Genomic DNA, 27,995 nt, shown 5'->3' with positions numbered 1-27,995 from the left:
TGTTTCTGGCACTTGCCTTCTTCTGTGATGTGTTCATAGTTCCCTGTCTGTGGTTAAGTAGACAGAGAGCTGGGTTTAGTCTCCCCTTCTCTCATTCATTTGTGTGCACGCACACACACACACACACACACACACACACAAAAGAGTGCTTCTTCTCTCTCTCAGAATGATGGTTCTGGGTAGAGCTTTTGCTACGGTGTTCTGTTTACTTCAAGCTGTTTCTGGAGAAAGTGGCAATGCACAGAATGGTGAGTCATTTCCAACTTCTTTCTTAGAGGATTTCAGACCATCTCTAGAATATATGATCAGGTTATTCCATTCTCTAACAGGCCAGAGCTGGGCAGCAAGAACTTAGCATGTATTTGCTTGTGTTGTGTGCAGTCACCAGGACAGAGGACCTGAGGACAATACTGCAGATGGCTTGTAACTTGCAAGAACTGTTGAAAAGCAATGTGTCTCACTCAGACATATATGTGGATAGGTGCTGGTACCCTCAGAAAAGAACCTCATATTAAACCTCTGATTATACTGGTTGGAGAATCTCTTCCGAAACTGTACCTGCCAGAAAAATCAAGCTCTCTTTTGTGTTGTTTAACGATGTATGGAGTTCTAAAACCATAAATATCCATAATAAATTAATGGCCAGAATCAATAGGTTTGTGTATTCACCAGAACTGTATTTCTAGTGTCTAGAACATAGGAGTTACTTGATAATGTATTTTTTGCAGTAACTTTAGCTTTGACAGAGTTGTGTTAGATTGCTAATGAATAATTCAATAGAGCACTGAGTAAAGTCTTATTTGAAATACACAGGATTGCTTTTGTATTCAGCAAATCCATCATATGTCATCATAATTCTCTTTGGAATGCATCAAACGCTTAGATACAGACTCCTTAAAAATACGTATTCTAATTACAAGACTGTGCTCAAAAGTGTCTAAAAGCCACAGGAGCCACATCAAACTTGAACCTCCAATTTGTTTCTACAAATTAGGCTGTTTTCACACATACACACACACACACACACACACACACACACACACACACACCACCACCACCACCACCACCACCACCACCACCACCCCACACTCTGTCCTACCTCCTGAGTCCTGGGATTAAAGGCATGCACCACCATTTGTAAACTGGGTATAGCAGCACACACCAGTGATCCCGGAGCATGGGAGGCCTAGACAGGAAGACCATGGGTTTACAAGCCAGCCTAAATTACAGAGTGAAAGCTTGTCTAAAATGCATGTCTTTTCTCTTTATAGACAGCATCAATGCACATCAGTCTAATGACTCAGCTTAGTTCTTTTCAGTCAGTCTTCCTTAGTCATGCTTTCCTAATCGAAGATATTTGTGATCGTTTACCTAGTAATTACTAAGGATGGAAAACCCTCGCACTTTCTTACTAAGGGAATTGTCAGATGAGCGACATTTTTTGCTGTGACTGGGCGTGAGTCACTCTGTGAGGGAGAGTCATTGTCTTATGTTAAAATTGTGCGAACACAGGCGGGAAGCACGAGAACTTCATTGCTGTTTGGCACAACACTTCACCACTATTTCTTCCTGTTGGCAGTACTATTTCTAAAAGAAGTGGAAAATCCTTGCTGAAAACTGGATTTTCACTTGAGCCTTTTAAACTTAAAAAAAAATCTGATTAGAAAACATTGAGGCAATCACATAATAATATAAAAAGCATTTTCCACTTCATGCTTGAAGTAATTCTCAAGTAATCTGCTATTATTGGTTGAAGGGTAAAGTAGGTTTTCTAATAACCATGAGAATGAGCAAAACAAGTGAAAAAATGTCAAAAACCCAAACATTTTACACTACCTTTCTTATACAATGTATTCCAAATACTTTAAATTTTTTAATTTTTTATTTAAATTAGACACATGAATGCTTCACATGTCAATCCCTGCTCCCTCTCCCACCCCTCCTCCCTTGTCCCTCCACCAGTCCCCCAACCCCCCACCCAATCCCCACATCATTCCTCAGGGAGGGTGAGGCCCTCCTTGGGAGGATCTCCAAAGTCTGTCCTTTGATTCAGGGCAGGACCTAGGCCCTTCCCCATGTGTCCAGGCTGAGAGAGCATCCCTCTATTTGGAATGGGCTCCCAAAGATCATTCATAAACCATGATAAACACTGATCTACTACCCAAGGCCCCAGTGATTTCTGTGGCCTCCTCACTGAGACTACACTCATGGAGTCTGGATCAGTACCCTGTTGGCCTCTCAGGCATCAGTCTGGGATTCAAGAGCTCCCCTTTATCCGGTCAGCTGTCTTTGTGGGTTTCACCATCATGGTCTTGACCCCTTTGCTCATCACTCCTCCATCTCTGTCACTGGGTTCCAGGATTTCAGTTCAGTGTTTAGCTGTGGGTATCTGTCTCTGCTTCCATCAGTCAATGGATGAAGGTTCTAGGATGGCACATAAGGAAGTCATCAACCTTACCATCAAGGAGGGGCTATTACTGTAGTCTCTCCACTATTACTTAGTTTGCCAGTTGGTGTTATCCTTGTAGATCTCTGGAGATCTCACTAGTGTCAGCTCTCTTCTCAAGCCTATAATGACTCAATCTATTATGGTATCTCTCATCCTGCTCTCCTCTATTCTTACCACTACTCAACCTTCCTGCTCCCCCATACCTTCTTCTTATGTCCTCTTATCCCCCTCTCTTTTTCTTGGCTCCTTCTCCCCTCCCCTGATGTTCCCAATGTTCTCAGGAGATCTTGCCTCATTCCACTTCTCTGGGGTATCATGCATTTCTCTTGGGAACCTCCCTGTTTCCCAGACTCATTGGCACTAGGATTGTAGGATGACACTCCCCTGATCCATGTCTAAAATCCATATATGAGTGAGTACATACCATGTTTGTCTTTTTGTGACTGGGTTACCTCACTCAGGATGGTTTCCTCTAGTGCCATCCTTTTGCCTGTGAATTTCAAGATTCCATTGTTCTTTTTATTCCGCTGAGTAGTACTCCATTGTGTAAATGTACCCCATTTTCTCTATCCACTCTTCAGTTGTGGGACATCTAGGTTGCTTCCAGGATCTAGCTATTACAAATAATGCTGCAATGAACATAGTGTAACAGACATCCTTGTTGTGTGAATGGGTGTCTTTTGGGTATAATACTTTAAATTATTATACTTAGAATTTTTATCCAATGCTTAGATATTTACTTAAATATTAAGGATACTTACTATTGAATGCTTAATACATTAACTCACCATTCCATGTAATGTCAAAACCACAGTAAGGATAGTAGTTTCAGTTGATATACAATTTTTTTCAAATGAACTTCAAATGTTGTATATATATTTGAATAATTATCATTCACACCTTACCTTTTCGTGCTGATTTCCCAAAGACTGCTAAGAAAGCTCTCACCCTTACTGAGGACATACGGTGATCTAAGATAAACCTTGGATCTATTCACAACTTACTCCAATAAAATGCATATATGCACCAAAGTGTAAGCATTGGGAGTTTGGGTATGCAGAAAGGGGGTACAGCAAGCTATGAAGTTAGGACAGTGAGGACTCGTGTGCACATCTGTCCCAAAATGACATCACTTAAACACTGTGTACCCTACTCTTAGGAAGAGATCGTCAGCTCACAGCAAATGGAATAGTCTCCTACAGTGGCAAGTGATTTTGTCAGTTTTTATAGGAGTGTTCCTTTGATTACAGAGCAACTATGCCCCATGACAACATGTGTTAAAGATCTAGTGAACTGCTCCTTCAAACATAGCTACTTTGATTTCGAGAAATTTTGCGTGATCAATTATTTGCAATTGTGTGAGAAAACTTGAGACATACTTTGCCAGACTGGGTGGTTGGAGTCTGAGGAAGTCCTCTCTTCAGCTGGTGTCTGACATCTGTGCTTTCTCTGGCTCATGTCAAATATGGGGAAATTGTGTAATAAAGATGACCGACAGGATGTCTATAACCAAATAGTAATTCATATGTATATATATATATAACCAAATAGTAATTCATATATATATATATATATCATAGAGTTGATGAAAGGTGTGAGTAACAGCAAATATAAGACAGTATGAGAACTGAGAGCTGCCATGTAAGAGTAGGCAAACCCACCTAGAACATCCCATTCTTTCTGAAAGATGACAGCTCTGAGATGCAGATATAAGCCTAGAAAATGAACATGTTTTGAAATATGAACTCTCTCAACTGTGGGCTGCTCCTTTATGACTTAGCCCTGCCAATGGGGAAAGTATACTACACAGAAAAAAGTGTAAAGAAACGTGCTGCTGTTCCAGTTGTGGCATGACGGGTTCAGGGGATGCTTAGAAAGCCAAATGCCTGCGACTGCGCCCACCACCCGTGCTTAGGTGAGCTGTTAGGTTTATTGGTTAGGATAGTCACTTACCTGATTGGTCTATTTGTAGCCAATTTCATCAACATTCCCACAGACCTTCCGGGTTCATTAAACAAAGAGAAGGCAGTTAAAACTGCATATAACTGCCAAAAAATGGGCTGGGACCTATTGTTAGTATGCTCTGTTTCCATACTAAAGCCTTAAAAGCATAAAAATCTTTGTTTTGGGTGAGATTGAATACACAGAAGCTACCAGAGGCTCTCCACATTCCACCATTCTCTCACAAACCTTTGATTACTCTAGGTTTTCCTGGTCCTTATTGGAATGTATCCACTGGAAGATTTTTCTGAGTTTTTTTCTGCTATTAAATATGCTATTATATGTATACACACACAAATACCTATTTAATCATGGGCTCTACAACTCAGATTAGGAAATCAAATAATATCATTAACAAATTGCAGTTTCCAAAAGTGCCTACACAGACACACAGTTCGATTTCTCACTTTCTAGTATCTATAGAATACAGTACCTGGGGGAAAAAATCAAATTACGTAGGCACAAACGTTGGCATCTTCAGGGTTTACTATTTTAGTCACAGTCGTCTCTGTCAGTCATTAACGCAAGATTCTTTCAATTCTAGAGAACGGAGAGATCAATATCATCCTTAGTTGTGATGCCCTTTTAGGGGACAAGGAGCAATCACATAAAAATGTGAACTTATAGCCCAAATACTTATTATCATATTCCATTTGAAAATAATATTTGGAAGAGAACAAATGCAGACCAACACTAAAAACTAAGGTTGGCTAAGGAGATATGTGAATGAAATACAGGAATTCTTATTTGAGATGTCTAAACACTTCAATGTGAAAAGAAGATAATCTCAGCATTTTACAACCTCACAGGGGATTTCTTCATCAACATTTAGAGCCTTCTATATTTGCCAGGAGGTGGCTTTCCTGCATTTGTTAGCTCATGTGGCTGAAGTGGAAACTATAGCCTTAATAAATACCTTCTCAATACAGCTTTAAAGTATAGCAAAGAAATTCTGGTAAGCAAGAAAAGAGGTTTCTCCATCTCCCTTCTAATTTTCCAACACACTAGTCCAATGGTAGAACAGCTTTTATGCACCTGGAACTTATTCCTTAATTATGACAAAAAATTTTCAGTTAGAACACTCTGAACTCTGCACCTGCATATTGGGGTTTTGGTGTGTGTGGGTAGTGGTGGTGGTGGTGGTGGTGGTGGTGTGTGTGTGTGTGTGTGTGTGTGTGTGTGTGTGTGTGTGTGTGTGTGTGTGTTTTGAAACTTGGTCATTGTCTTTGTCCTTGGAATTTATTTCTTTAGATAAACTAGAATTTATTTCTTTAGGTAAACCAGCCCTCCTTCATGACTGCCACACAAGGGACATTTTATTAAGGAGTATCATGTTTTCAACTGATGCATTTATTAGTATCCTTAACAGCTGTGTTGTGTTCTTCCCCAGGAGATCTAGAAGATGCAGAACCTGACGATTACTCCTTCTGGTGCTACAGCCAGTTGGAGGTGGATGGAAACCAGCATTCATTGACTTGTGCCTTTGAGGACCCAGACATCAACAGTACCAATCTGGAAATAGAAATATGGTGAGGAATATAGTTTCCAATGTCCTTAGAAACCAGTCTGCTGTCTCTCTTCATGTGTGTTCCTTTTCGCTCCTGCAAAGGAAGGAGTGTCTGTCCTAAGTATCAAATACTAAAATTTATTGGAGTCTCAAAAATTCCTGAAATACTTTACCCATTGCCAAAAATGAAAGTGAAGCAACTCTCATTTTATTTGCTAGTTCCCAAGGAAACATGCAAACATCCCTCCATATTCAGTGATTTCAAGACTACATCTCCTAGAACATTCCCTTAAAGTAGTGGATTATTTTCAAATTCTATTATGTACTGTAGTTGCCCAGAGTCTAGTCCCATTGCCAAAGCTTAATAACTTCAATTGCTTCATCTGAAAATTGAGAGACTGGATCTCACAAGAAGATTGTGGTGTTTAAACAATTTAATATGTGTAAAGAGCTCAAAGAAGCACCCAACATTTAATTTGTAGTGTAAAAAGGACATTAAATGATAATTCTATGAATATATATTGAAAAACTCCATCCTTTTGAAACAGCCTTTTTAATTCCAGATGATCTAGTCAATGGGAAATTCCCAATAATTCATAAGACCACGTTATTCTGGGTTTCATGTGACCTTAGAGAAAAGAAAATGCAAACAAAGCTTTTGGTCTGAGAGTTGGTAAAGAACACAGGGAGTTTTATCTTCTCCCTCGCCCACCAGTCATCACTTGTTGTCAAGGGTTATTATCTCTAGTAACTTGAAAAAAATACTCTAATATGAAATTCTGACTTGTAGCTATTTCCAAATTCATATCAGATGACCTTTTTTGGTAAGTTTCCAGATGAGGAAAGTATGTCAAGATCTGCAGTAGTAAAATAAGGCTTCTTGAATTCCATTATCAGTAAGGCAGTTCTCTGCCTCCTACAACCAGACAAGTTCTAGCTTCTGCCTTTCCTGAATTTATAGTAGTTCCCTAGTTCCCTGAACCTATGTACAGCTTTTCCTGCAGTCAAATCTTGGGTTCGAATGTCACAATATGTCCTCAGTCTGTTTCCATTATTGTATTTTTATAACACACTGTTTTGTTTTGTTTTGTTTTGTTTTTCGAGACAGGGTTTCTCTGTGTAGCTTTTGAGTCTATCCTGGAACTGCTTTATATACCAGGCTGTCCTTGAACTCACAGAAATCTACCTGCCTCTGCCTCCCAAGTGCTGGAATTAAAGGCATTGCACCACCGCTACCTGTCTTTACAGCACACTTTCTATGGAGAACAGAAATATAAATATCCAGGGTCTGAATATATGGTTCAGTCAGTAAATTGCATGCTATGCAAAGCACAAGGACCTGAGTTGGGATTCCTGGAACCTATGTAAAAGTGGAGTGTGGTATCTGGAATCCCACCCCTGGGCTGTGTTGGGGATGAGGGGGTTGTGAAGATAGGTGGATCCTTACTGGTTAGTCAAGTTAGTCCCATCAATGAGTTTCAGGTTCATTGGAAGACTCTGTATCAAAAGTATAGACTGGAGAATGGAAGATAAAGACCCTAAGTGCTAACCACTGCCCTTCCCATGTGTGAGCATACAAAAATACCCACCTGCATATGCACACACACACAAATGTATATACACATTCCCCACACTCCAACCGAAACAAAATACAGATGTCCACAATCAAACCTTCAGCTTACTACATCAGCTAAATAACTCATCTAAACATCATTCTCATTTTTTGTATGGGAAAAAAGGACCCCTCCACACAGAGGTTTGACTTTAGGTTTTCCAACAAGGTTCTTGGTGGGTTATCACAAACACTGTGGTTTCACTTGAACAAGATATGACCAACCTTTCTGCCCACTTTTGTTCACATCTTTAACCATATTCTTGCCCACTGTAACCAACTTCCTTTAGTATCTTGAGTTGACCTGACATAGATCAGTCTGTCCAGAGCATCCCTTTGTGTCTTCCAGTTGGACAGATATTCCTGTTGGGGAAAGATTGCTTTAACATATGTCTTAAGGTACATTTAGTGGGAAGCAGAATGTTGACCTCAAACAGATAAAAGTAACTTCTAGAGCATTAACATTTCCGTAAGGCATCCACACATTAAGTAGGGCACCCATGTTCCTTCTAGGTTGAGAAGATGGTAACTAAAGAGTTCTAAATTTGCATATTTCATTTCAAATTGGAACTATCATTTGTAGAACATATAAATCTATGAAGTAGAAGTTGGGATTGGCTGAAGTTGTTACACATGTAATAACGGGTAGATGCTATGACCCTTCTCTCAGAAGGGGTAAATTTAACCTCTGTCCTAGATCTGACTACCAGTCTTTCTGGACAAAAAAAAAAGGAGTAGTTACCTAGTTACCTAGCCAGCTAGTTACTTTCTTGCTTAGTGTTCAGTTAACTAATCTCCAGGGTAAGATAAGACTGATCATAGACTTGAATTACTGGTATAACAGTTCACAGAAAGAGACACGGTTATTATAAAGATGTAAATACTCATTATGTTCCTGAAGGAACTAGTGGGGGGAGGAAAAGGGGATGGAAAGGTCCAGCAGATATCAGAATGACACGCTATTACTTGGGGGAGCATACTACCTTTTCATTCACTGAAATTCTAGACGGATTTTAGATACCTTGAACATCTGTGGAATGGAATCCACAAAGCAAAGCCAACTAACCCTGTGACCAGGGAGAGATATTCAGACCACCGTCACAGCAACTGCTTTACATTGGGCTACAGTTGATAAATGTCTGACCTACAGTAGTATGCCTCTGTAAATGGTATTTGAATGTCCTCTCAGTATGGACATTTTCTTATGAAAATAAATAAAGGAAAGTGCAAAGGCAATAGGACTATCAACATTTGGTTCATATCCCAGTGCAATTCACATAAAAACATTATCTGCCAGCGTTGAAAAGTCAGAATTGTCTTTAAGACAGTGGGTTGGGTGGGCTGGGTGCAAGGTAGGTTCGAGGCAGGACAGAGGGGAGAGTAAGAAAAGAGACATCTTGATGTAGGGGTGGGGAGAGGCATTGGGAGGTTAGGGAGAAATCTAGCACCAGAGAAACTCCCAGGAATCCATAAGGATGACCCCAGAAAAGACACCTAGTAATAGTGGAGAGGATATCTGAACTGGTCATCTACTATAATCAGGTAGGTGACTATCCTAATTGTTATCAGCCAGCCTTTATCCAGTAGCTGATGGAAGCAGATGCAGAGATCCACAGCCAAGCACTGAACCCAGCTCCAAGAGTCTTGATGAAGATAGGGAGGAGAGATTGTGCAAACCAGAGGGGTCATGACCAGGAACTCACAGAGACCTGGGCTGACCTGGGCTCATGGGAGCTCATGAACTCTGAACCAACAGTTAGGGAGTCTCTAGGCCCTCTGCATGTTTGTGACAGTTGTGTAGCTTTGTCTGTTTGTAAGGCTCCTAGCAGTGAGATCAGGGCATGTCCCTGGCATTTACCTAAATTTTGGGAATCTGTTCCCCATGCTGGATTGATTACCTTGCCCAGCCTTGACACAAGGGGAGGAGTTCAGTCCTGTCTCAACTTGATGTGTCATGCTTTGCTCAAGCCCATGAGAAACAGTATACTTCTAAAAATAAAATACAAAGAAAGGAAGGGAGGGAGGGAGGAAAGGAAGGAGGGAGGGAGGAAGGGAAGGAGAGAAGGAGGGAGGGAGGGAAAGAAGGAGAGAGGGAGGGAAAGAAGGAGGGAGGGAGGGAAGGAGAGAAGGAGGGAGGGAGGGAGGGAGGCAGGCAGGCAAACAGACAGGCAGACAGACAGAAAAAGAGAAAGAAAGAAAGAGAGAGAGAGAGGAAGGAAGGAAGGAAGGAAGGAAGGAAGGAAGGAAGGAAGGAAGGAAGGAAGGAAGGAAGGAAGGAAGGAAGGAAGGAAGAAAAGACACTGCATCCAAACAGCACAAAGCACCTCTAATAGAATATAGAATTCTGGCTACTTTGTAAAAATGGGAAATTTAATCTTTCTTGGTGTTAAGACCCTCTCTCTCATTTCAATTACCTAGCTGGATCCCAAAGGCATTATAATTCAGAATCCTACTTTTTGGGTGCTCGTGTATCTATCAGTTTCCATAAAAGCAAGCACACTTCTTTTGTTTGCGCATTTTCTGGGCCCAGTGATTAATCCCACACAGCACCTACAGAAACAACTTCAAATATGTCTCTCTTTTCCTCCATTACTTCACAGACCAACTGATGTGATAGTCCCAAGCAGTGATACTGATCAAGCATTGTTAATTGTTCAGTCCCCTGGTCAGTAAACTACACTATCTCTCTAAATTGTTCAGTGTTCTCAAGTTATATCCTGTCTTCGAGGACCATTATTTGTTGTTTTTTGTTTGTTTTGTTTTGTTTTTCCGCCCTTTTGTCCTTCAGTCTGAACATCTGTTTATACAGATAAGGCAAATACATCTGTCATATTAAACTATGTAAGACTGGAGGTGTCAGAAGACGGAAATAGAATTAAAATTTAAGTTAAATGATCCTTAGCAGTCGCTGTCTACCTTCAGAACCAAATTTGTGAACATAGCTTATGGCTGATTTCCCAAGGAATCTCATACGTGATCATGAACTATGTATGTACTACTTGGATGGCAACTGTGGCCTTCCTCTTGTCCCACACACCCTAGAACAGTTATGCCCTGTGTAAGTATAGCACAATTCATAAATCTATGAGCACACAGGTAATTTTGACCTTTCTAGTAGCATATTTTTAAAGGTATTTTAAGATTTTCATTACATTTAGTGTTTCTGTTTGTATATATGCATGTATGCTTATGTGAGGGTACACAGAAGCTATAGTGCGCATGTGGAGATCAAAGACACCTCCAGGGATCTGAGTTCTCTCTTTGCACTATGTGGGTTCTGTGGATCAAAAAGAGACTTTACCTGCTGAGCGTCTATCTCATCAGCCTTCTCTAGCAGCACACCTTACAAAATGGAAAAAGCAAACTAAATTAACTATAACCAGTTTGACTTCATTTGCTATAACCAAAAATTATTAATTCAACATGTAATCAACATGCATAGCACACTATGCTCTTTTGATAGAAAATATTCAAAATGTAGTGTATATTTTACATTTGGATCCCATTGCAATTTGGACCAACCACATTTCAAATGGGAGAGTGGTCATTGTGTTGGATGGTAGAATGTAAAACTATCCCAAAGTCATGTAACACACAGTTAACAACCAAATAAATACTTGTAAGTGAACTGAGTACTACTACTAGTAGTGATAGTAAGATTTCTCCAGTTGCAGGAAGCGAGATCAATAGCACAGACCAAAGCTGGCCATTAAAATCTGCTTGGTTTATTTTAGTCTTCTAGCATGGCTTCCTCTCCAAATGACTTCCTCTCCAAATGAACCACCCACAAGGATCCCAGCTTCACAGAGAGATATAGCAGATCCATTATTATTCATCACTTATTAATTTCATTGTCTGTGAAATGGGAGTGAGCTGATACTATTTGTGATCTAAGTTCCTAAAATACTAGAAATCTTCTGTAGGTTCAAAACCCATAACTGAATATTTCACTCATGTGTTACTTACAAAGATATCCTAAGTTTAAGTATTGACATAAAGCCCATTGGCTTCTGTTTTCTCTACATTGCATGTGACCTTCAGCTCAGAGACTGGTTATTTCCCCCAGTGATCTCACTTATTCTAATTGAGCAAATGTATATCAATTAGAAGTCTGTCAGGGACAAACATCTGAGCTTGTCACTCACTTCGCATCTGTTCACTTGTATCTAGTTTATCTTGTTGCTTTTTAATTTTTACTCTTTTCTGAGGGATAAATCTCAGTAAGGACACTGCATTCAACTACACACATGCATAAGTGGAGATTTGGGGGATGGGAATGGTGTTGAAAAATTCCTTAATTTTATAGATAGTTCACAAAAACACATTTTGGTGAGTGGAAATTTTTTGGGGGGAGGGAGGTTTATGAGACAGGGTTTCTCTGTATTGTTTTAGAGGCTGTCAGTCCAGCCAGGCCTCAAACTCACAGAGATCCGCCTGCCTCTGCCTCCCGAGTGCTGGGATTAAAGGCGTGCGCCACCACCACCCGGCCCTGTGAGTGGAAATTTTAAAGAACATTTTGCAAATAATAAATATATGTATTAGAAATAAAGCTATAATTTCTTCACCAATTTCTAGTTTTAATAAATACATCTGGTTTTGACCCCATGTCTAGCTTTGCCAAAGCCATGCAGATACGTTCTTCTTTCTGTACAGAGGGCAGGAATTGTCTTACAAAGATTAAAATTTTGTAGCATATTCATACAGTGCCTTGCTACTCAGTAATTATAAGTATAAAATAAGCATCATCTAGAATAAATCTAGAATAAAGTTCTGAATGTATGACTGAGAAAAAGAAATCAGGTATAAAAGAATAGTAATGTTATTGTATTGATGAGAACTACTACCAGCTGGCAAAACTTGAATTGAGAATTCCGGTTGCTCCTTATGCATGGGATTAACAACCACACAGATTCAAGGCAACCTACCAGTGTGAAAGAAATATCCTACACCTAGAACTTGACTGGTGGGTATAGGTCATACACATTGCATTGAAGACTGACATATTTTTCTGGATGCAGTCCCCTCCACACACACAATGAACTGTCTGCACAGAGAAAAGTTGGCAAGTGAGTGATGGGGAAAATAAAGAAATCATGAAGTTATATATTCTCACCATAAAAATAAATGATACAGAATAAAAGGAAGATTGCCACTTTCTTCTCTTCACATGCCTCAAGTTTAATTTTCCTCTTTTTGAGAAGTGTCCCTAGGAGCTTGTTTCTCAGGCAGGCTCTTCGTTCTTCAAGCCCAGTTTAGTCATTCCAAAGAGAGGGGAAGCTGTGTTCAGTTGGAAGTAGAGATCTTGGCAGAATGCCTGAATATAAATTGTTTACACACAAAGACTTCTTCATACTAACACATGGGAGTGTGTATGCGAGAATGTGTATGTGGTGTGTGTGTGTGTAAGAGAGAGATACTGTGTGTATCTACATCTCTGAGGATGTGTCTCTCTGTATTTGTCTGTGTGTCTGTGTGAGAGAGAGACAGATTGTGTGTGCATTTGTCTCTCTCTGCAGGTCTCTCTCTGTGTGTGTATGTGGTGTGTGTGTGTGTGTGTGTGTAAAGGTGTATAATCCCTGGAAACAGAGACGGTTTGGTGATTCCTTTGGTGGACTGTATGAATGTGCTCAATTTTTCTCTTTTTTCTTTTGTTTTTAATGTGATCAAGACCTAGTAGATTATTTTTTATTGTTTTTATAGTTCAAACGCTAGATTTAGATTTAAAACATATATAAAATTGCATAAGATTAGGGATCATATTTCCACATTGAGGTATTCTGAGTCATCTATGTTTGTTCTACTTTTTTCAGTGTTGTTTTGCTTAGTTATTATTTATTTATTTTATGTGCATTGATAGTCTACCATGTGTTAGATCCCCTGGAACTAGAATTGCAGACAGTTTTGAGCTGCCATGTGGGTTCTGGGAATTGAACCCAGTTCCTCTGGAAGAGCAATCATTGCTCTTAACCACTGAGCCATCTCTCCAGCCACCCCCACACCCCCACAGCGCACACCCCCACCCTTCACCCCCACCACTTTTAATATTGTTAATGTGCTTTAGTATTTTACCGCCAATGTCAGGTCCTCTGGAACTGAATTACAGTAGTTCATATTTTTTAGGTGTTGCTAAGATTTTGATTAATAGTATATAAACCTGTTAGGGAAAAAAAAAAGTCCAATTTATCAACAGCAAATTAGCTCGCACAAGAGCATAGCCCTCACTTATTTAGATTCATTCAAGTATCTCTCTGATATGTTTTGTAATTTTCAGTACAAAGGCATTGAATATCTTTTTATAACTTTATTTCTAAGTCTTTTATCCTTCAACTCTACCACAAAGAAGCCATCATTTTCAAACTTCATTTTCTAATTTTTTGATGCTATCCATAAAAACACAGCTGGGTGTTTTCTGATGGCCTTGATGAATTAAACTAGTTCCTATAATTATGTTGGAAATCTTTGTAAATTTCCATGTGAGCAGATAGTTTTTTTCTGCAGATAAATATGGTTTCTTCTTTTCAAATTTGCTTCCCTTCTCTTATTAATTGAGGAGAACATCCAGTGTACTTCTATGTAGTATACAAGGAGAACTGTCTCCCTTGTCCTGATCTTTTACCATTTTTTACATTAACTTTCAGTAATAGCATTTTACTGATTTGAACCTTTAGTCTATTTCTTGTTGGTTGGGGAGGTTTCAATCATGAATAAATATATGATTCTATTTTTGAAAAAACAAAAACAAAAAACAAACCCTCTCTGCTTCCATTAAAGGTAACTTTTTAGTGCTTTATTCTGTTAATGTGGTAATTTTGTCAATTGATCATTGAATTCTGAACCTACTTTGTTTTGCTGGTACTCACTCCACTGTCATAATGCAGTATTATTATTATGAAGAACTTTTCATATACATTTTAAGGACCTGTCTTATCTATTCCATGCTGGCTTAATCCCACTAAGTATATGAGAATAATCTGGAACGTCTAATATTCCTCTTCCATGTTTTAAGAGTTGAGATTATGGTTGTATTCCACTATAACAGGTTTATGTAGGACTTTGAGCAAACTAGGCAACCACTCTACCAAGAGAGTCACATCCCCAGGCCTCTGTACACAATTTTTAGGGATGGGTTTCTTTCCTATAATATATTTTGCTGGGTGGGGGTGCCAAGTTTAAACTTACTTCAAAGAATTACATAGATCATCTCTATTTATGGAAATGACTTCTGTAATATTGGCATTATCTCTTTCTTAAACATTTAATAGAATTCAGCAGCCTATAGCCATTAAGAATATAGTTTTTATTTGTGAGGGCATATGTTAATATGAATATGATTTCTATTGAGAAATTCAGTTTGTATGTGGGTCAGTTTCACTAACTTGTATTTTTAAAAATGTTTTTAAATCAACAAAATTATTACATCCACTCTGACAAATTGTTACATTACCTATAGTTTTGATACCCACATAATATATAATGGTGCCTACTCTGACACTTCACATACTGGTAACTTATAATTGATATACCTACAGTGCCATAGAAGTTACTATGTGGACCAACCTAGACTCAAAGCCACAGCAACCCTCCTACTTCACTCTTCCAAATGTTGGCATTAGAGCCATGAGCCACCACACTCAAATTTGCTTTTATTTTCTGTTTATACCTATCTTGTTGAATTTCATTAGCCAAAGACCCAATGACACTAGGCATGGTGGTATATGCCTTCAGTACTATGGAGGTGGACACAGGCAAATCTCTTTGAGATCGGGGCCAGCCTCATCTACATAATAAGTTTTAGGTAGGTGGAGCTATATAGAAAAGTTTGAACTCCTGGAACCCAGTTGCAAAGAAGAGTGATGACCAAAGGAATCAAGATTGGGCTGGCAAACCCGCAGAGGCAGCTGACCTAAACAAGGGGGAAACACATGGACCCCAGACTGATGACTGAGGGGCCAGCATGGGACTGATCCAGACACCCTCCCACCGAACCTGGGTGACAGAGAAGAGGTCTTGGCAATCTGTGGGACCTGGGAGAGTGGAGCAGTATTTATTCCTAACATACAGAAGAACTCTGGGAACCCATGCCACGTGGAGGGATGTTCTCTCAGCCTGGACACATGATGAAGAACCTGGGCCCGTCCTGGGATGCTGTGACAGACCCTGAAAATCACACATGGAGGCCCTTGCCTCCCTGGGGAGCAGAGGGGGCAGTGGAGTGGGAGTGATGGGTTGGGAGGATTGGAGGGTAGGGGAGGAGAGGAGGTAGAGAGAACTGAAAGTGGCATGCATAAAAAATTAAATAAAAAATATATGAAAGAAAAAAGAAAAGTTTCTGTCTCAAACAGCAAAACACAAAGTCCCTATGAAAACTCCTTAGTTTACTTATTAGATATATGTAGGTTTATGTATATAACCCTTACAATTAGTTTAACATTTCCTTTAATCCTATATGAAGGAATAGTATCAATGTTTCTTATAGCCTTAAAAACCCTAATATTTTCATTTATCCCCAAGAGACAACAATTTCTTTATTACTTAAACAAAGTATATGATTCTCGAAGGTTAATTCTAAAAACTACATAGATTTTTTTCCTCCTAATTTCCACAAACTTTTACCATTTCAGACTCATTTGCATGTAATTATTGTAATGGAACAGAAAGCTATGTTATTTTAATTCATTCCCTGTTTCTTCATAGCATTAGTTCACCTACTTATATACCTGTAGACACTAAAGTTGAATTCACATAACTAAAGTGTGCATAAAATGTTGTCTTATTGTATGCAGAAACTCCTACCTGAATAAAGACTTCTGACATTTTGTTTCTACAGTGACAGTCTTATACGGATGAGTTGTGTAACTCTTAATAAGCTGCAAGAGACATATTTTATAAAGACAGCAAATTTCCTGCTGATTGGTGAAAGCAAGATGTATGTGAAACTTGGAAAGAAGAATTTATTTTGCAAAAGGGTGCACATATCCAAGATAGGTAAGAAGTTGTATATGAAGGTATGGTTGCTGTGGTTTGGATAGCTGCAGACACATGTCTTGACTTTCAGTATGTCAAAAATAGGCAAATCATGAAAACACTTTGTAATAAGCAATACCAACTTTTCCACCTAGTTTTTAATGAATGAAAAAATTGACCTTTGAATCATGACTTCCTACTGTGAGAAATATGCTAAGAATGTTTAAGCTCAGCTATGAAAGAGGGCAGTTGACACCACACCTACTGACTGGTGGAAACCCACATCAGTATGAAGAATGTGCCTAAAAGTGGAGTCATCTTTTATCTTCCTACACATCTTTTCTTTTTTCTCCATTTTCACATAGTATTCCAAATGTGCATGGATAAATTAACAAATCATTTTACAAATAAATATACATTTTCCATATTTGTCAAAGCTCCTCAGGTGGAAGAGAACTTATGGGTGGGAGATAAATGGATGCATAGACAGATAGATAATAGAAGAGACAGATGGGTGGGTGGATAGAAAGATAGATAGATAGATAGATGAGAAACAGATTAATTTTAAGACTGGTTCATGTGATTGTGGCTGTGGTAAGTTCAAAGACTTTATTTATTTTGATTTCATTTTACATTCCAATCACAGTTTTCCCACCCCTCCCCCAGCCCCGGCCTCCTCCCCCAGCCAACCCTCAATCCACTCCTCCTGAAGAGTTTCCCTGGGGGGAGACAACAAAGCCTGGCCCATTAAGCTGAGGCAAGTTCAAAGTCCTAAAAATAAGCCAGAGGGTAGAAATTCAGGTTAAGTGTGGATGTTGCAGACTTGAATCCAAATTCTCATGGCAAGAAACAAGAATATATTGCATTCCTGAATCTGACTTGTTTCTTAAAGGAATGTCTACCTTTTATCTTTAAGGCCTTTTACAGATTAAACTATGCTTACTCATTATGAAAGGTAATCTGTGCCACTCAAAATCTACAGACTTAGCTGAGTGGTGGTGGTGAACATCCTTAATCCCAGCTCTCAGGAGACAGAGGCAGGTAGATCTCTATAAGTTAGAAGCCAGCCTGGTCTACAGAGCTAATTCCAGGACAAGTAGGGCTGTTACACAGAGAAAACTGTCTCAAAAATCAAACAAACAAAAATCTACTGACTTAAATTTTAATCATATTTTTAAAATGCCATTGGATTGGTATTTAACTAAAAAAAATAAGGACCATATCCCAGCCATGATGAACTATAATATGATTATATTTCCAAATATATTAAGCGAAGAGTGAACATAGGCAAATTGATTTGACCTGGAATAAATAATTTTATTTTTGTTAAACATAAAAAATAGTAAAAAGCAGTTACAATTCAAGTCAAATATAATTTGAGTTAATTCAATGACATGTTAACTATTTGTGATTTCTCTACCTCTGGAGATTTTCAAGTGAATATATATGGGGAAATGTTCAGAATAATCATATAAGTGCAATTTGTTGCTAGTTGTAAAGGCTATGAACTATTTTCCTCATTCTCAATACCTCTTTCACTACTCTAAAAGAAAAGAAAACAAAGCAATTCTTACTAGATATTAGATAACGTGAGAAAGTTATGTCAGCTTTGTTTAACTATTATGATAAAGAGTAGAAGTTCCCTGTCTGAACAATCATCTAATCATCTTAGCGAAAGAACAGTTGTAACTGATAGGATATATTAAACAGATGGCTTTACATGTTTGACCACACAATAACATGAGCTAGGTCAGCATGAGTGGCAGATGAGGCAAAGATTCCAACAAACAGTATATGAGTTTTGACATGATACCTGCAGACACATCTTGACTTCCAGTATGTTAAAAATAGGCAAATCATGAAAATACTTTGTAATAGACAATAGCAACTTTTCTAACTCATTTTTAATAAATGAGAAATTTGATTCTTGAATCATGACTTCATACTGTGAGAAATATGCTACGAATGCTTAAGCTAAGCTATGAAAGTAAACTGGTTTTCATTCATTTAGAGGTGAAGTTTCTACAGATCAGTGCCCATTTTGGGCACTGCACAAAGGCCTCCTACTTAAAGTTTTGTTTCTGCTGCAAAGGCATTTCTCTCGGAGAGCAGAGCAGATGACAATTATGGATCCTCTGGGAAAACTACAACATTAGGCAAAGCCTATTGTCATCCTTCCATAAGGCAATCTGAGTACACAAGCTTTTGCAGTCACGGAAGCACTTAGACCACACCCACAGGATCTGGGGATACCTGCCTCATCCATAGTCCCTGTTACCAAAAAATGCATTGTGTTCATCAAGGACTATGTTGCATCTCCCACAGCAGACCACAGGACTAACCTCTTACGTGAGTAGCAATGAGGAGAGCCAGAGTTTTCACACTGCTGGTAGGACAGGTCCCTGTGGAGGGGTGGCGTGGGTCCCTGTGAGGGCACTAGAAAGTGCTTGCACTCCTAAGCAAGTAGAAAGAAAAGTAGTAGGATGTTTCTCATAGGATTAGTTTCTCCTAACTCTTCAGGAGGCATCTCAATCATTGTATTATCATTTCCACAAATTTTAAACTAAATGCTCCTGATTGAATCCTAGAACCAGAATCCTGACCAGCTACAACTTTCTCCCTTACTTTCCTTTCGTCAGGTCCCCTGTGGTGGTTTGAAACAAAACAGACCCCAAAGGGAGTGGCACTATTATAAGGTGTGGTTTTCTTGGCAGAGATGTGGTCTTGTTGGAGGAAGTGTGTCACTGAGGGGGTGGACTTTGAGGTCTCCTATGCTCAAGTGACTCCCGGGGAGACAGACCATTTTCTGATCAAGATATAGACACAACCATGTCTGCCTGCATGGCACCATGCTTCTCACCATGACGATAATGGACTGAACTATAAGCCGCCACCTCAATTAAATGTTTTCCTTTATAAGAGCCACCATGTTCATGGTGTCTCTTCACAGCAATAGAAACCTTAACTAAGACATCCCCCTAGCCTCTACGGTTGGAGGCCTAGCTTCCTGCTTTCCTACTTTCTTTCAAGTATATTGGTGAAATTGTCTCAGGTCAAAGGTGAACATACAGCCTGATCCAGATGTTTTACTAGAAAATAAATATTTTTCTCTGGGTCTGTGCTGCTTAGTATAACAGCTTTCTCCTCCCAGGAGTGTGTCTTACATGGCACACTGTATCTGAACAACAAACAGTTCTAGGAGGCAGGCAGGCAGCAGGCAGAGAGGCTTATAGAGCAATGGGTTAATTTAACTAAACCTGACTGAGGAGAGAGTCTAGAGGCAACTCTGGAATTTGTTAGCCAGGGCCAGGGGGCAGACTGCACTTCCATGCATCTCAGATGAGGTCAGAGGTCCCAGAGGTAGCCTTGAAATTCTCTTTCTTTGGAACTCTTTAGTAACATATGCTCTAGTATTCTGATGAGGTGTGTGTGTGTGTGTGTGTGTGTGTGTGTGTGTGTGTGTGTGTGTGCAAAATTAGCACTATCCACCAAAACAAAAAATTCCTGAACATATGATCTGACTGTTGTAATGTAAAAAAAAGCAGTGCTTGAGAAGTTCAAGCAGAGGATTTTTTTATTAGAGAAAGGGATCATAAAAAGCGAAAAGGGGAGGTGGAGACCGGCCGCCAGGGACAGGAGCAGCAGGAAAGAGTAAAGAGAAAAGAGGGGCAGAAAGAGGAACAGACAGAGAGAAAGAGAGAGGAAGGGATGGGAGGTGGGCAGGGCCCTTTTAAAAGGGAACCTAGTCAATGTGTACAGGTGGTGCTCTCAATGGCTGCACCTGAGGGTGTATCCTGTCAGAACCCCAAGGACAGGCCAGTGCAGATGCCTAAATAAAAAATAGGTCATGGATTTGAAATAAAGGTAGGAGGGTTTTGAGGGAGGACAGGAAAAGGTGAAATTATGTATTTACATTTTAATGTCAAAAATATATGAAAAACTTTAAATGTATTTATGTCCTATTTAGCTCCACACACAGCTTTCATTTCTTTTTCTTTCCAGTTAAACCTGAGGTTCCTTTTGACCTAAAAGTAGTTTATCGAAAAGAAGCAAATGACTTTCTGGTGACATTTAATACAACTCACTCACAAAAGAAGTATATGAAACAGTTAATGCATGACATGGCCTACCGCCCAAAAAAGGGTGAAAATAACTGGACGGTAATGTAAATCAATCCTTGTCATAAACTAAATGTCATCATGCTGTGTCTTCAGAATTTTTTCTTTACTCGAGAGACTCCCAGGACTCCTGCGTCTTTCTTGGCTCATCATCATCTAACTTACTCTATTTTATCTTTACGGTTTGGATTTAGATAAGAACATATGCTCGGACAAGCCTGATCCTCACTATACAAAGTCTGTAGTTCATGGGCTAGTCAGAAAAAATAGTGGCTCTCTGTGGCATAACCAAGAAGTAGGCCTGCTTTTTTTCTGGGATTTTTAGGGCCAGTAGGTCATCCAGAGAAGGGGCAGGAGGCTTGTCTGCCCCTTGTTTTTATTTTAATGCCTAAGGCTTCTGACACAGAAGGAACAATTGTTATTCACTCTTTGTTTTCTGAATGTTTAGTTGACTCTTTCACAGTCTGCTGAGGTTAAAATGATCTTGCTGTTCTTACCATCTATTTGGGAGATAAGTTGGGAGAGACGCAGAGTATCCTGGGTAGTCAGGTTTCTCTTAACCCCAGTCCTCCCTATGTCACATAGATAATTATTTTTCAAGATGTGACTTCTCTTTCTCAGGAATAACACCCAATACCTCCTTTTCTCAAGCCAGGTCATTCTCATTACTCTGCAGTGTGCTGAGTCATGTTACTTACAAATGTGCATGCCTGTCCAAGCCATTTGCTACCTCTCTCTCTACCTACTCCATACGCATACACAAACTGGATGACCTCCGTGATACTTTCTCTCATTAATCATCTGGAGATGCCACCAGTGAAAAAGCAGCCTTAGTAGAAGGGATAAGAATTATGAATAAATTATTTGGAGACAATCAGCTTATTATCTGTATTTTATTTTTTTATTCATTTTACATACAGTTCTCCCTCCCTCTCCTCCTCTCTCTCCTCCCTACTTTTCCCCAATCCATCCCCATCCATTACTCAGAAAGGGTAAGGCCTCGCATGGGGAATCAACAAAGCCTATCACATTCAGTTGAGGCAGGACCAAGTCCCTCCCCTGCATCCAGACTGAGCAAGGCATCCCACCATATGGAATGGGCTTCAAAGAGCCAGCTCATACACTAGGGATAGATCCTGGTCCCAATGCCAGGAGTCCCACAAACAGACCAGGCTACAAAACTGTCACCCACATGTAGAAAGCCTGGTTTGTTTGTTTGTTTTTTTTTTAAAAAAAAAAGGTAAGTTAAATGTCTACCCTCTCCTACAGGTTTATTTATGTCAATACATACAAACACAATTATAAGTCACATCAAAAATTAGCATTAAGTTACTGTATAACTGCCATCAGTCTGTTGACACAAAAATATTAATATATCAATGTTACAAACAGGCAAATCGACAGAAAACTTAGAAAATTGTCATAAATAAGAAACATAGATTCAATTAACAGAGTCAAACAAGTATAAATAACAATCAGATACTACTTTTGTCTATGAAACTGATATAACATCTTTTTTTCTTTAAAATAATACAGTAATGGAAAAGTCGTTGAGAGAGAAAAAGTTAGAAAAAGAAGATACTGGAATGGGAGAGCTAGTTGTGAACCTAGGTGTGGGTTATACACTCTAAAGTGGGAGATAATAATTCAGCTGAGAACTTATTTTGAGCATCATTTTGAGTTTTCCCCTTGTTCCACTGCCAAACCTTTTGTTTGGTTGAAAGCCTTCATTTCTGAAATATGAAAGACCTTCAAAAAAGTAGCAACACAACTGAGAGAGTTTGTGTTAAAGTGAGTTGACAGATCTAGGCAACATGTCTTTTGGTACCCAGTAATGCAACTTATTTTTTCACCCTAGCATGTAACTTTATCGAATACAAGAACAACAATCCTAGAACGAAATCTACAACCTAAATCAGTGTATGAAATCAAAGTCCGATCCTTTCCCGGTACCAGATACTTTCAAGGCTTCTGGAGTGAGTGGAGTCCAAGTTCTACCTTCAAAACCCCAGATCCTGGGAGTCCAGGTAAGCAAAGACTATAGAATCCCTGTGCACTCCACAAGATTCCTCATACTGAGTTACAGCAGACAGAGTGAGCAGGAGATTTAAGTAAATAACGCCCAGGTCAGGACACTGGGGGCCTTCTTCCACTTTCTGTTGAGAATGTTGTCTGCCGCCTTTGCCACTTTTCTGGAATAAGAGCAATGGGAGCTGGGTCCATAGTACCTGATAACAGACACGGATTGTTTTAAAACCACTGTCTCAGGTGCTCCTGAATAATGAATCCGTAAGAATGTCTTACCTGTCACCCCTTCCATTTTTGTCAGAGATCATGTTTGATCTCTCTGTGACCCCTCTAGGTAACACCTTGGCTAGTAGAAAGTGAGCAGGCCAGTCTGACTATCTATTGCATCTCCTTTCCCAGTAGAATAAAGATGTTGTGAGGTACAGGAAATACCAATAGCCAGAGAAAGCAGAGAATGTGTCTAAGAAAGGTGCCCAAAGCACCTTATACAGAACTTCTTTGACTGGGGTGGAACTTATTACTGCTATTCAAACTCTCATTCTGAAGCTTGTGCAGCTTCAGGGTAAGCATTCATCTCTTCAATTCTTATTTAGACTTTTCTCTTTGGGTATTGGCAGTTGGATAGGGGTTTATAGGCCATCAGGAAAGGTCATCTTTGCACTTAAAGTGGCGGATGCTCTTACCATGGTCACCAAGATCAGCACCACTCTTCCTGTCTATCAAAGAACTATTTCCAAGAAACAATAAGTGAGACTGTGTTACTAAGTAAACTCAAACCATTCTAAATATCTACCCCATCTCCCCCCACATTATTTGCTTACTGAATGCTAACCATGATCTTTCCTTATATTGCAGGGGGATGGGATCCTGTTTTACCAAGTATCAGCATTCTGAGTTTTTTCTCTGTGGCTTTGTTGTTCATCTTAACCTGTGTGCTATGGAAAAAAAGGTGATTTTCTTTAATAATCAGAAGGTTATTGTGTGAAGTCAGAGAAAGACGGGACTCAGACCCCACTTACTGATCTATAAAATTTTAAAGGGAATCTTGACATTTTAGGAATTACAATTACAGTGGCAAGTATACTCCCTCCTATTCTACGATTCTAGTTAATTTTCTGTAGTTGATTTCAGAAGAAGCAAAAGTATCTAAACTAGATGTAAGACAAACATTATTCCCAAAATATTACTACATTAATATCTGTTTCTCTCTCTCTCTTTCTCTGTGTGTGTATGTCTGTCTGTCTGTCTGTCTGTGTATGTGTTCATGAGTGTGCACATACATTTACATGTGTGCTGGCCTACAGGCAGCCAATACTCAACATTGATTTATTTTTTACTCAATCATTTTCCACCTTGTTTTTTTTGGGACAGGATCTTTCACTAAACCTGGAACTCACTGAATCAGTCAGACTAACCTATCTGCCTGCCTCCATCATGCCACACAGCATCACTAAGTATATGAATTCGAATCTTAATATTAATATGGAAAACAGTTTATTAACTGAATCATCTCCCTAAGCCCGTGCTCCTAAATAAAAATTCTTTGAGAAGTATTTTCCAAACTTTTCCCCACTGCCTCCTAAAGGACAGAGACAGGATTACCCAATTCTAAGGAGGATTTTATTTGATGTCATGACTTTCTAAACACAAATTTACAAGATTTTGTATTCTACTCTGTGATAGTCATGCACTTGAAATTACTCAGTTGTTCTAGGAAGATGCCCTAAGCATAGGGTCACACTTTACTAGGACAAAAAGTGTTGTAATTTGAAAAATATTACCATAAAATAATTTCCTTGAATAGCTTAGAACATATTCCCTACTTTTACTAGAATATAGCAAAGCAGTTACTTCAAGTAAAGAGAATGAATAAGATGACAATATCAACATTGAATAGAAAAGACCAGGTCATCAGGCTTAACTCCATATCAACACCAAAACTACCTCCCTGCAAACCTCAGTCCCATAATTACAGTGTCTTATTCACAATAGATCAGTAACAATGAGCTTTGTTCCAGCCCCATTTAATTGAGTGGGTGATACTGTCCACAGATGCTACCTAGCAGTAGCAAAGCCAGTACCAAAAAACTGTTTTACACTCTCCCTCAAACAAGGAACAAGATGCATGTGTATGCTTTTTCCCCTCTGCCATCTGTTTCATCTATGAATGTTCTCTGGTTTTAGGATTAAACCTATTGTATGGCCCAGTCTCCCTGATCATAAGAAAACTCTGGAACAACTATGCAAGAAACCACAAAAGGTAAGTGCTTGTGGTGGAGAAACACCATATCAATGATACCTTAGTCTAAGAATGTTCAAGGCAAGGGAAAACTAAACTCAGCTTTTGGCCCTTGATGTATTCATAGCTGAGGTTCCTTATAAAATACTGTGGGATAAAACTGAGACACACACAACAGGGAGTGGGGGCACAGTCAGTTTCAGTATCACAGCTCAGGCAGAAGTGCAGTCCACTGAAGAGCAAGCTTGCGACTTTCCAGCATTGCATAGTAAATTAGACTTTTTTATCTTCCTGAACCAAATGTGTGGTAGCACCTCTTTCCAGTGCCACTAATGCTTCTGACTTTCTCTACAGAATTTGAATGTGAGTTTCAATCCTGCAAGCTTTCTGGACTGCCAGATTCATGAGGTGAATGGCATTCAATCCAGAGATGAAGTAGAAAGCTTTCTGCAAAATGTTCATCCTACACAACCTGATCCTCCACCCGAGGAGCTGGAGAAGCAGGAACGTGGAGCATCTGTACATAGCCCAAACTGGCTATCTGAGATTTCAGTCAGCACACCAGAAACTGTCAGAAGAAACTCATCCCTAAGATTCCTGAACAGAAATCCAAGTGCATGCAGTACCCCTATGTTCCCTTCCTCTAGGTCCCCTAACTACAGAGATGGTGATAGGAATAGACCCCATGTGTATCAAGACTTGCTGCCAAGCCCTGGAAACACAAATGGTACCCTCCCTCAACTGTTTCCTCTCCAGTCAGGAATCCTAATACCAGTTTCTCAGAGACAGCCCATCCCTAATTCCTCAGTACTGAATCAAGAAGAAGCCTATGTCACCATGTCTAGTTTTTACCAAAACAAATGAATTAGGAGAAACCTAAGACCCTTCCATCACAAACAGAATGACCACTGGGATGGAAAGTCAAGAATGCCTACTATCCCTCATAGCTCACAAGAGATAAAGTCAATGCGACCTTGCTACACATCATCAGCATTCTGAGAAATCATTTTGATCTCCTAACTCAGAAACATTTGCATAAAACAGGAAGAATCTCTTTCTACCTTTTTGGTTCAGTCCTAAGAGTTAAGATGACCTGATTAAAAATATGAACAAAATTCAAATTAAACAAAGAGTAACAGGAAGATAGAAGGGTGTTGTGAAAGAAAGAAGAAAAATATAAGAAAAGAAGACTAACAGTGGCAGTTCTATCATTAGGACTTAGTATATATACAGGACTCTACACAAATGGTCTCATTTCTTCCTCACAATAATAATACAACAATGTGGGTTCATCCATTATTATTTGTATACTCTTTGAGATAAATGCTGAAGTTGAGAGTAAAGATTTTAAGTAATCTGTCTAAGTTTTCCTTTCAGAAGCAGGTAAGGCATACCTTCTAACTTCGGCCTTCCCTTGCCATGAACCTGTCCTATTCTTGAGATCTAAACACCACCACTAAGTGGGTGATTATATAGTAATTATTCAAACTGGGCCACTGTGAAAGTGGAAAGTCAGAGATAAGTAACAGTAATCATGAACTAGGTCTGTCTCAGAAAGCGGCTACAAGGAAGAAAGTAGACGACAAAATATGTTTATGAATGTGAAGTACCAAGACTGTGCGTCAAAGGAATTGGGAGAAAGAAGAGAGTCGCCAAGCTCATTTGGATTTGTTTATTTGTTTATTTTGAATAACAAACCCAAGAAGAAATAAGTTAGAAGCCAAGAAGTTCCAGAACCAGTTGTCAAGACCATGATCCTCCTGCTGCTATTATACATCTGCCTCCATATGAGATCATAGAAGGAACTATTGACAATCTACAACAGTGCGACATGTAACCAGTGACTGGAGGAATAGCCCTCCTATGTGTGTAGATACCATTACAAACTACCCTAAGTTTTGCAGCCTTGGATGTGAACACTCCAGTGAGAACCAAAGCTGAGATTATGCTCATGAAAACACAAAGAAGATGGGCAAGTTGCTCAAATTCCAATGTTAATTCACGACTGCAAGCCACAACTTTGTATCCCTGTTGTGAATAGCAGTCTCCTGAAGAAAACATCAAGTAACCGAAGGACACCATTGGGTTCCTTAGCACTAAAATCCTGTGTTTCGGTGTTGACATTGGTTATTTGAATTTGGTGTGTCTGTCTGGTCATGTATTAAATCCATGTATTATATTCACATAGCCACAACTGCCGCTAATTCTTAATTATATATTCAGGAACAGCATGTAATATAACATTTCTAATTGGATCTGCCAATTTCACTCTTGGATTTCATAGAAGAAAATCAAAACTTTTGGTCAGAGATAATTTGCAAACAGAGAGAGCTATCAGCTGCTACTTCCAAGAATATGAAATAAAAATATTGAAAAGTAGGCAACCAATGTGATCAATAAACTACACCTGGGTCCAGGGAATTTCCAGTTAGTCAATGTACGTTCTACAAGCCTTTGTCTCTGTCTTCAATGAGGTGTCGTCCATGAGAATCTGTGCCTTCAGATCCAATTAAGGGCTATTTCAGATGTATATACTTGTGGGTCTTCAGAGCTGATTTGAGCTTTTTGGGAGATTTTTGGGTTTTTTAAATATTTTTATTTAAATTAGAAACAATCTTATTTTACATATCAATCCCAGTTCCCTCTCCATCCTATTCTCCCATGCTCCCCCCACCAATCCCCTCTCCACTCCCCAGGGAGAGTGAGGCCTTCCATGGGAGATCATCAAAGTCTGTCACCAGGGCTAAGATTTGGAACTGTCAAAAATCCTAAGAATATGTAGTAGGGAACCTGGTATACAGCTCAGGTGATATTTTTTGTGAGCTCAGCAGTTTTTCTTTGGTGTTCTTTAAAACACCCATCATCCACTACAGTGAAGTTGTCTGAGTTGACTGCACTTTTCAAATGCATTATTAGTAGCCTGCAGAGCTGTTACACAGAGAAATGTATGGTATGTGTTATCGTTTCACATTTCATTAAATGCTAAGGAACTCCATGTGGCTGCACTGTGTTCTGTGATTGTGACAATTACACGTAAGTAGGTTCCTACAGGTCAACACAGACCTCTTTAGCTACTG

The 27,995-nt window shown here is 39.3% G+C and overlaps 1 protein-coding gene across 1 annotated transcript; it reads left to right on the top strand.

Annotated features, from left to right (window-relative positions):
* Positions 1-38: 38 nt before the first annotated feature.
* Il7r (interleukin 7 receptor) lies at positions 39-27,913 on the top strand. The gene is made up of 8 exons (XM_040757731.1): positions 39-248; positions 5,841-5,979; positions 16,397-16,554; positions 20,536-20,693; positions 22,510-22,678; positions 23,535-23,628; positions 24,864-24,939; positions 25,273-27,913. The coding sequence occupies exons 1-8, from the start codon at positions 167-169 to the stop codon at positions 25,780-25,782; spliced, it is 1,386 nt and encodes a 461-aa protein (XP_040613665.1). The 5' UTR covers positions 39-166; the 3' UTR covers positions 25,783-27,913.
* The last annotated feature ends 82 nt before the right edge of the window (positions 27,914-27,995 follow it).

This window comes from Mesocricetus auratus, unplaced genomic scaffold (assembly GCF_017639785.1).
Source record: "Mesocricetus auratus isolate SY011 unplaced genomic scaffold, BCM_Maur_2.0 Super-Scaffold_100015, whole genome shotgun sequence".
In the NCBI taxonomy this organism is placed as follows: Eukaryota; Metazoa; Chordata; class Mammalia; order Rodentia; family Cricetidae; genus Mesocricetus; species Mesocricetus auratus.
The sequence above is the reverse complement of the archived record's forward strand: the minus strand, read 5'-3'. Positions and strand labels throughout refer to the sequence as shown.

Bases quoted from the DNA above. Each gene is read 5' to 3' on its own strand.
- Il7r (XM_040757731.1), top strand. From the start codon at position 167: ATGATGGTTCTGGGTAGAGCTTTTGCTACGGTGTTCTGTTTACTTCAA. The intron at 22,679-23,534 runs GTAAGCAAAGAC...CTTATATTGCAG, and splicing joins CCCAGATCCTGGGAGTCCAG to GGGGATGGGATCCTGTTTTA. The intron at 24,940-25,272 runs GTAAGTGCTTGT...CTTTCTCTACAG, and splicing joins TATGCAAGAAACCACAAAAG to AATTTGAATGTGAGTTTCAA.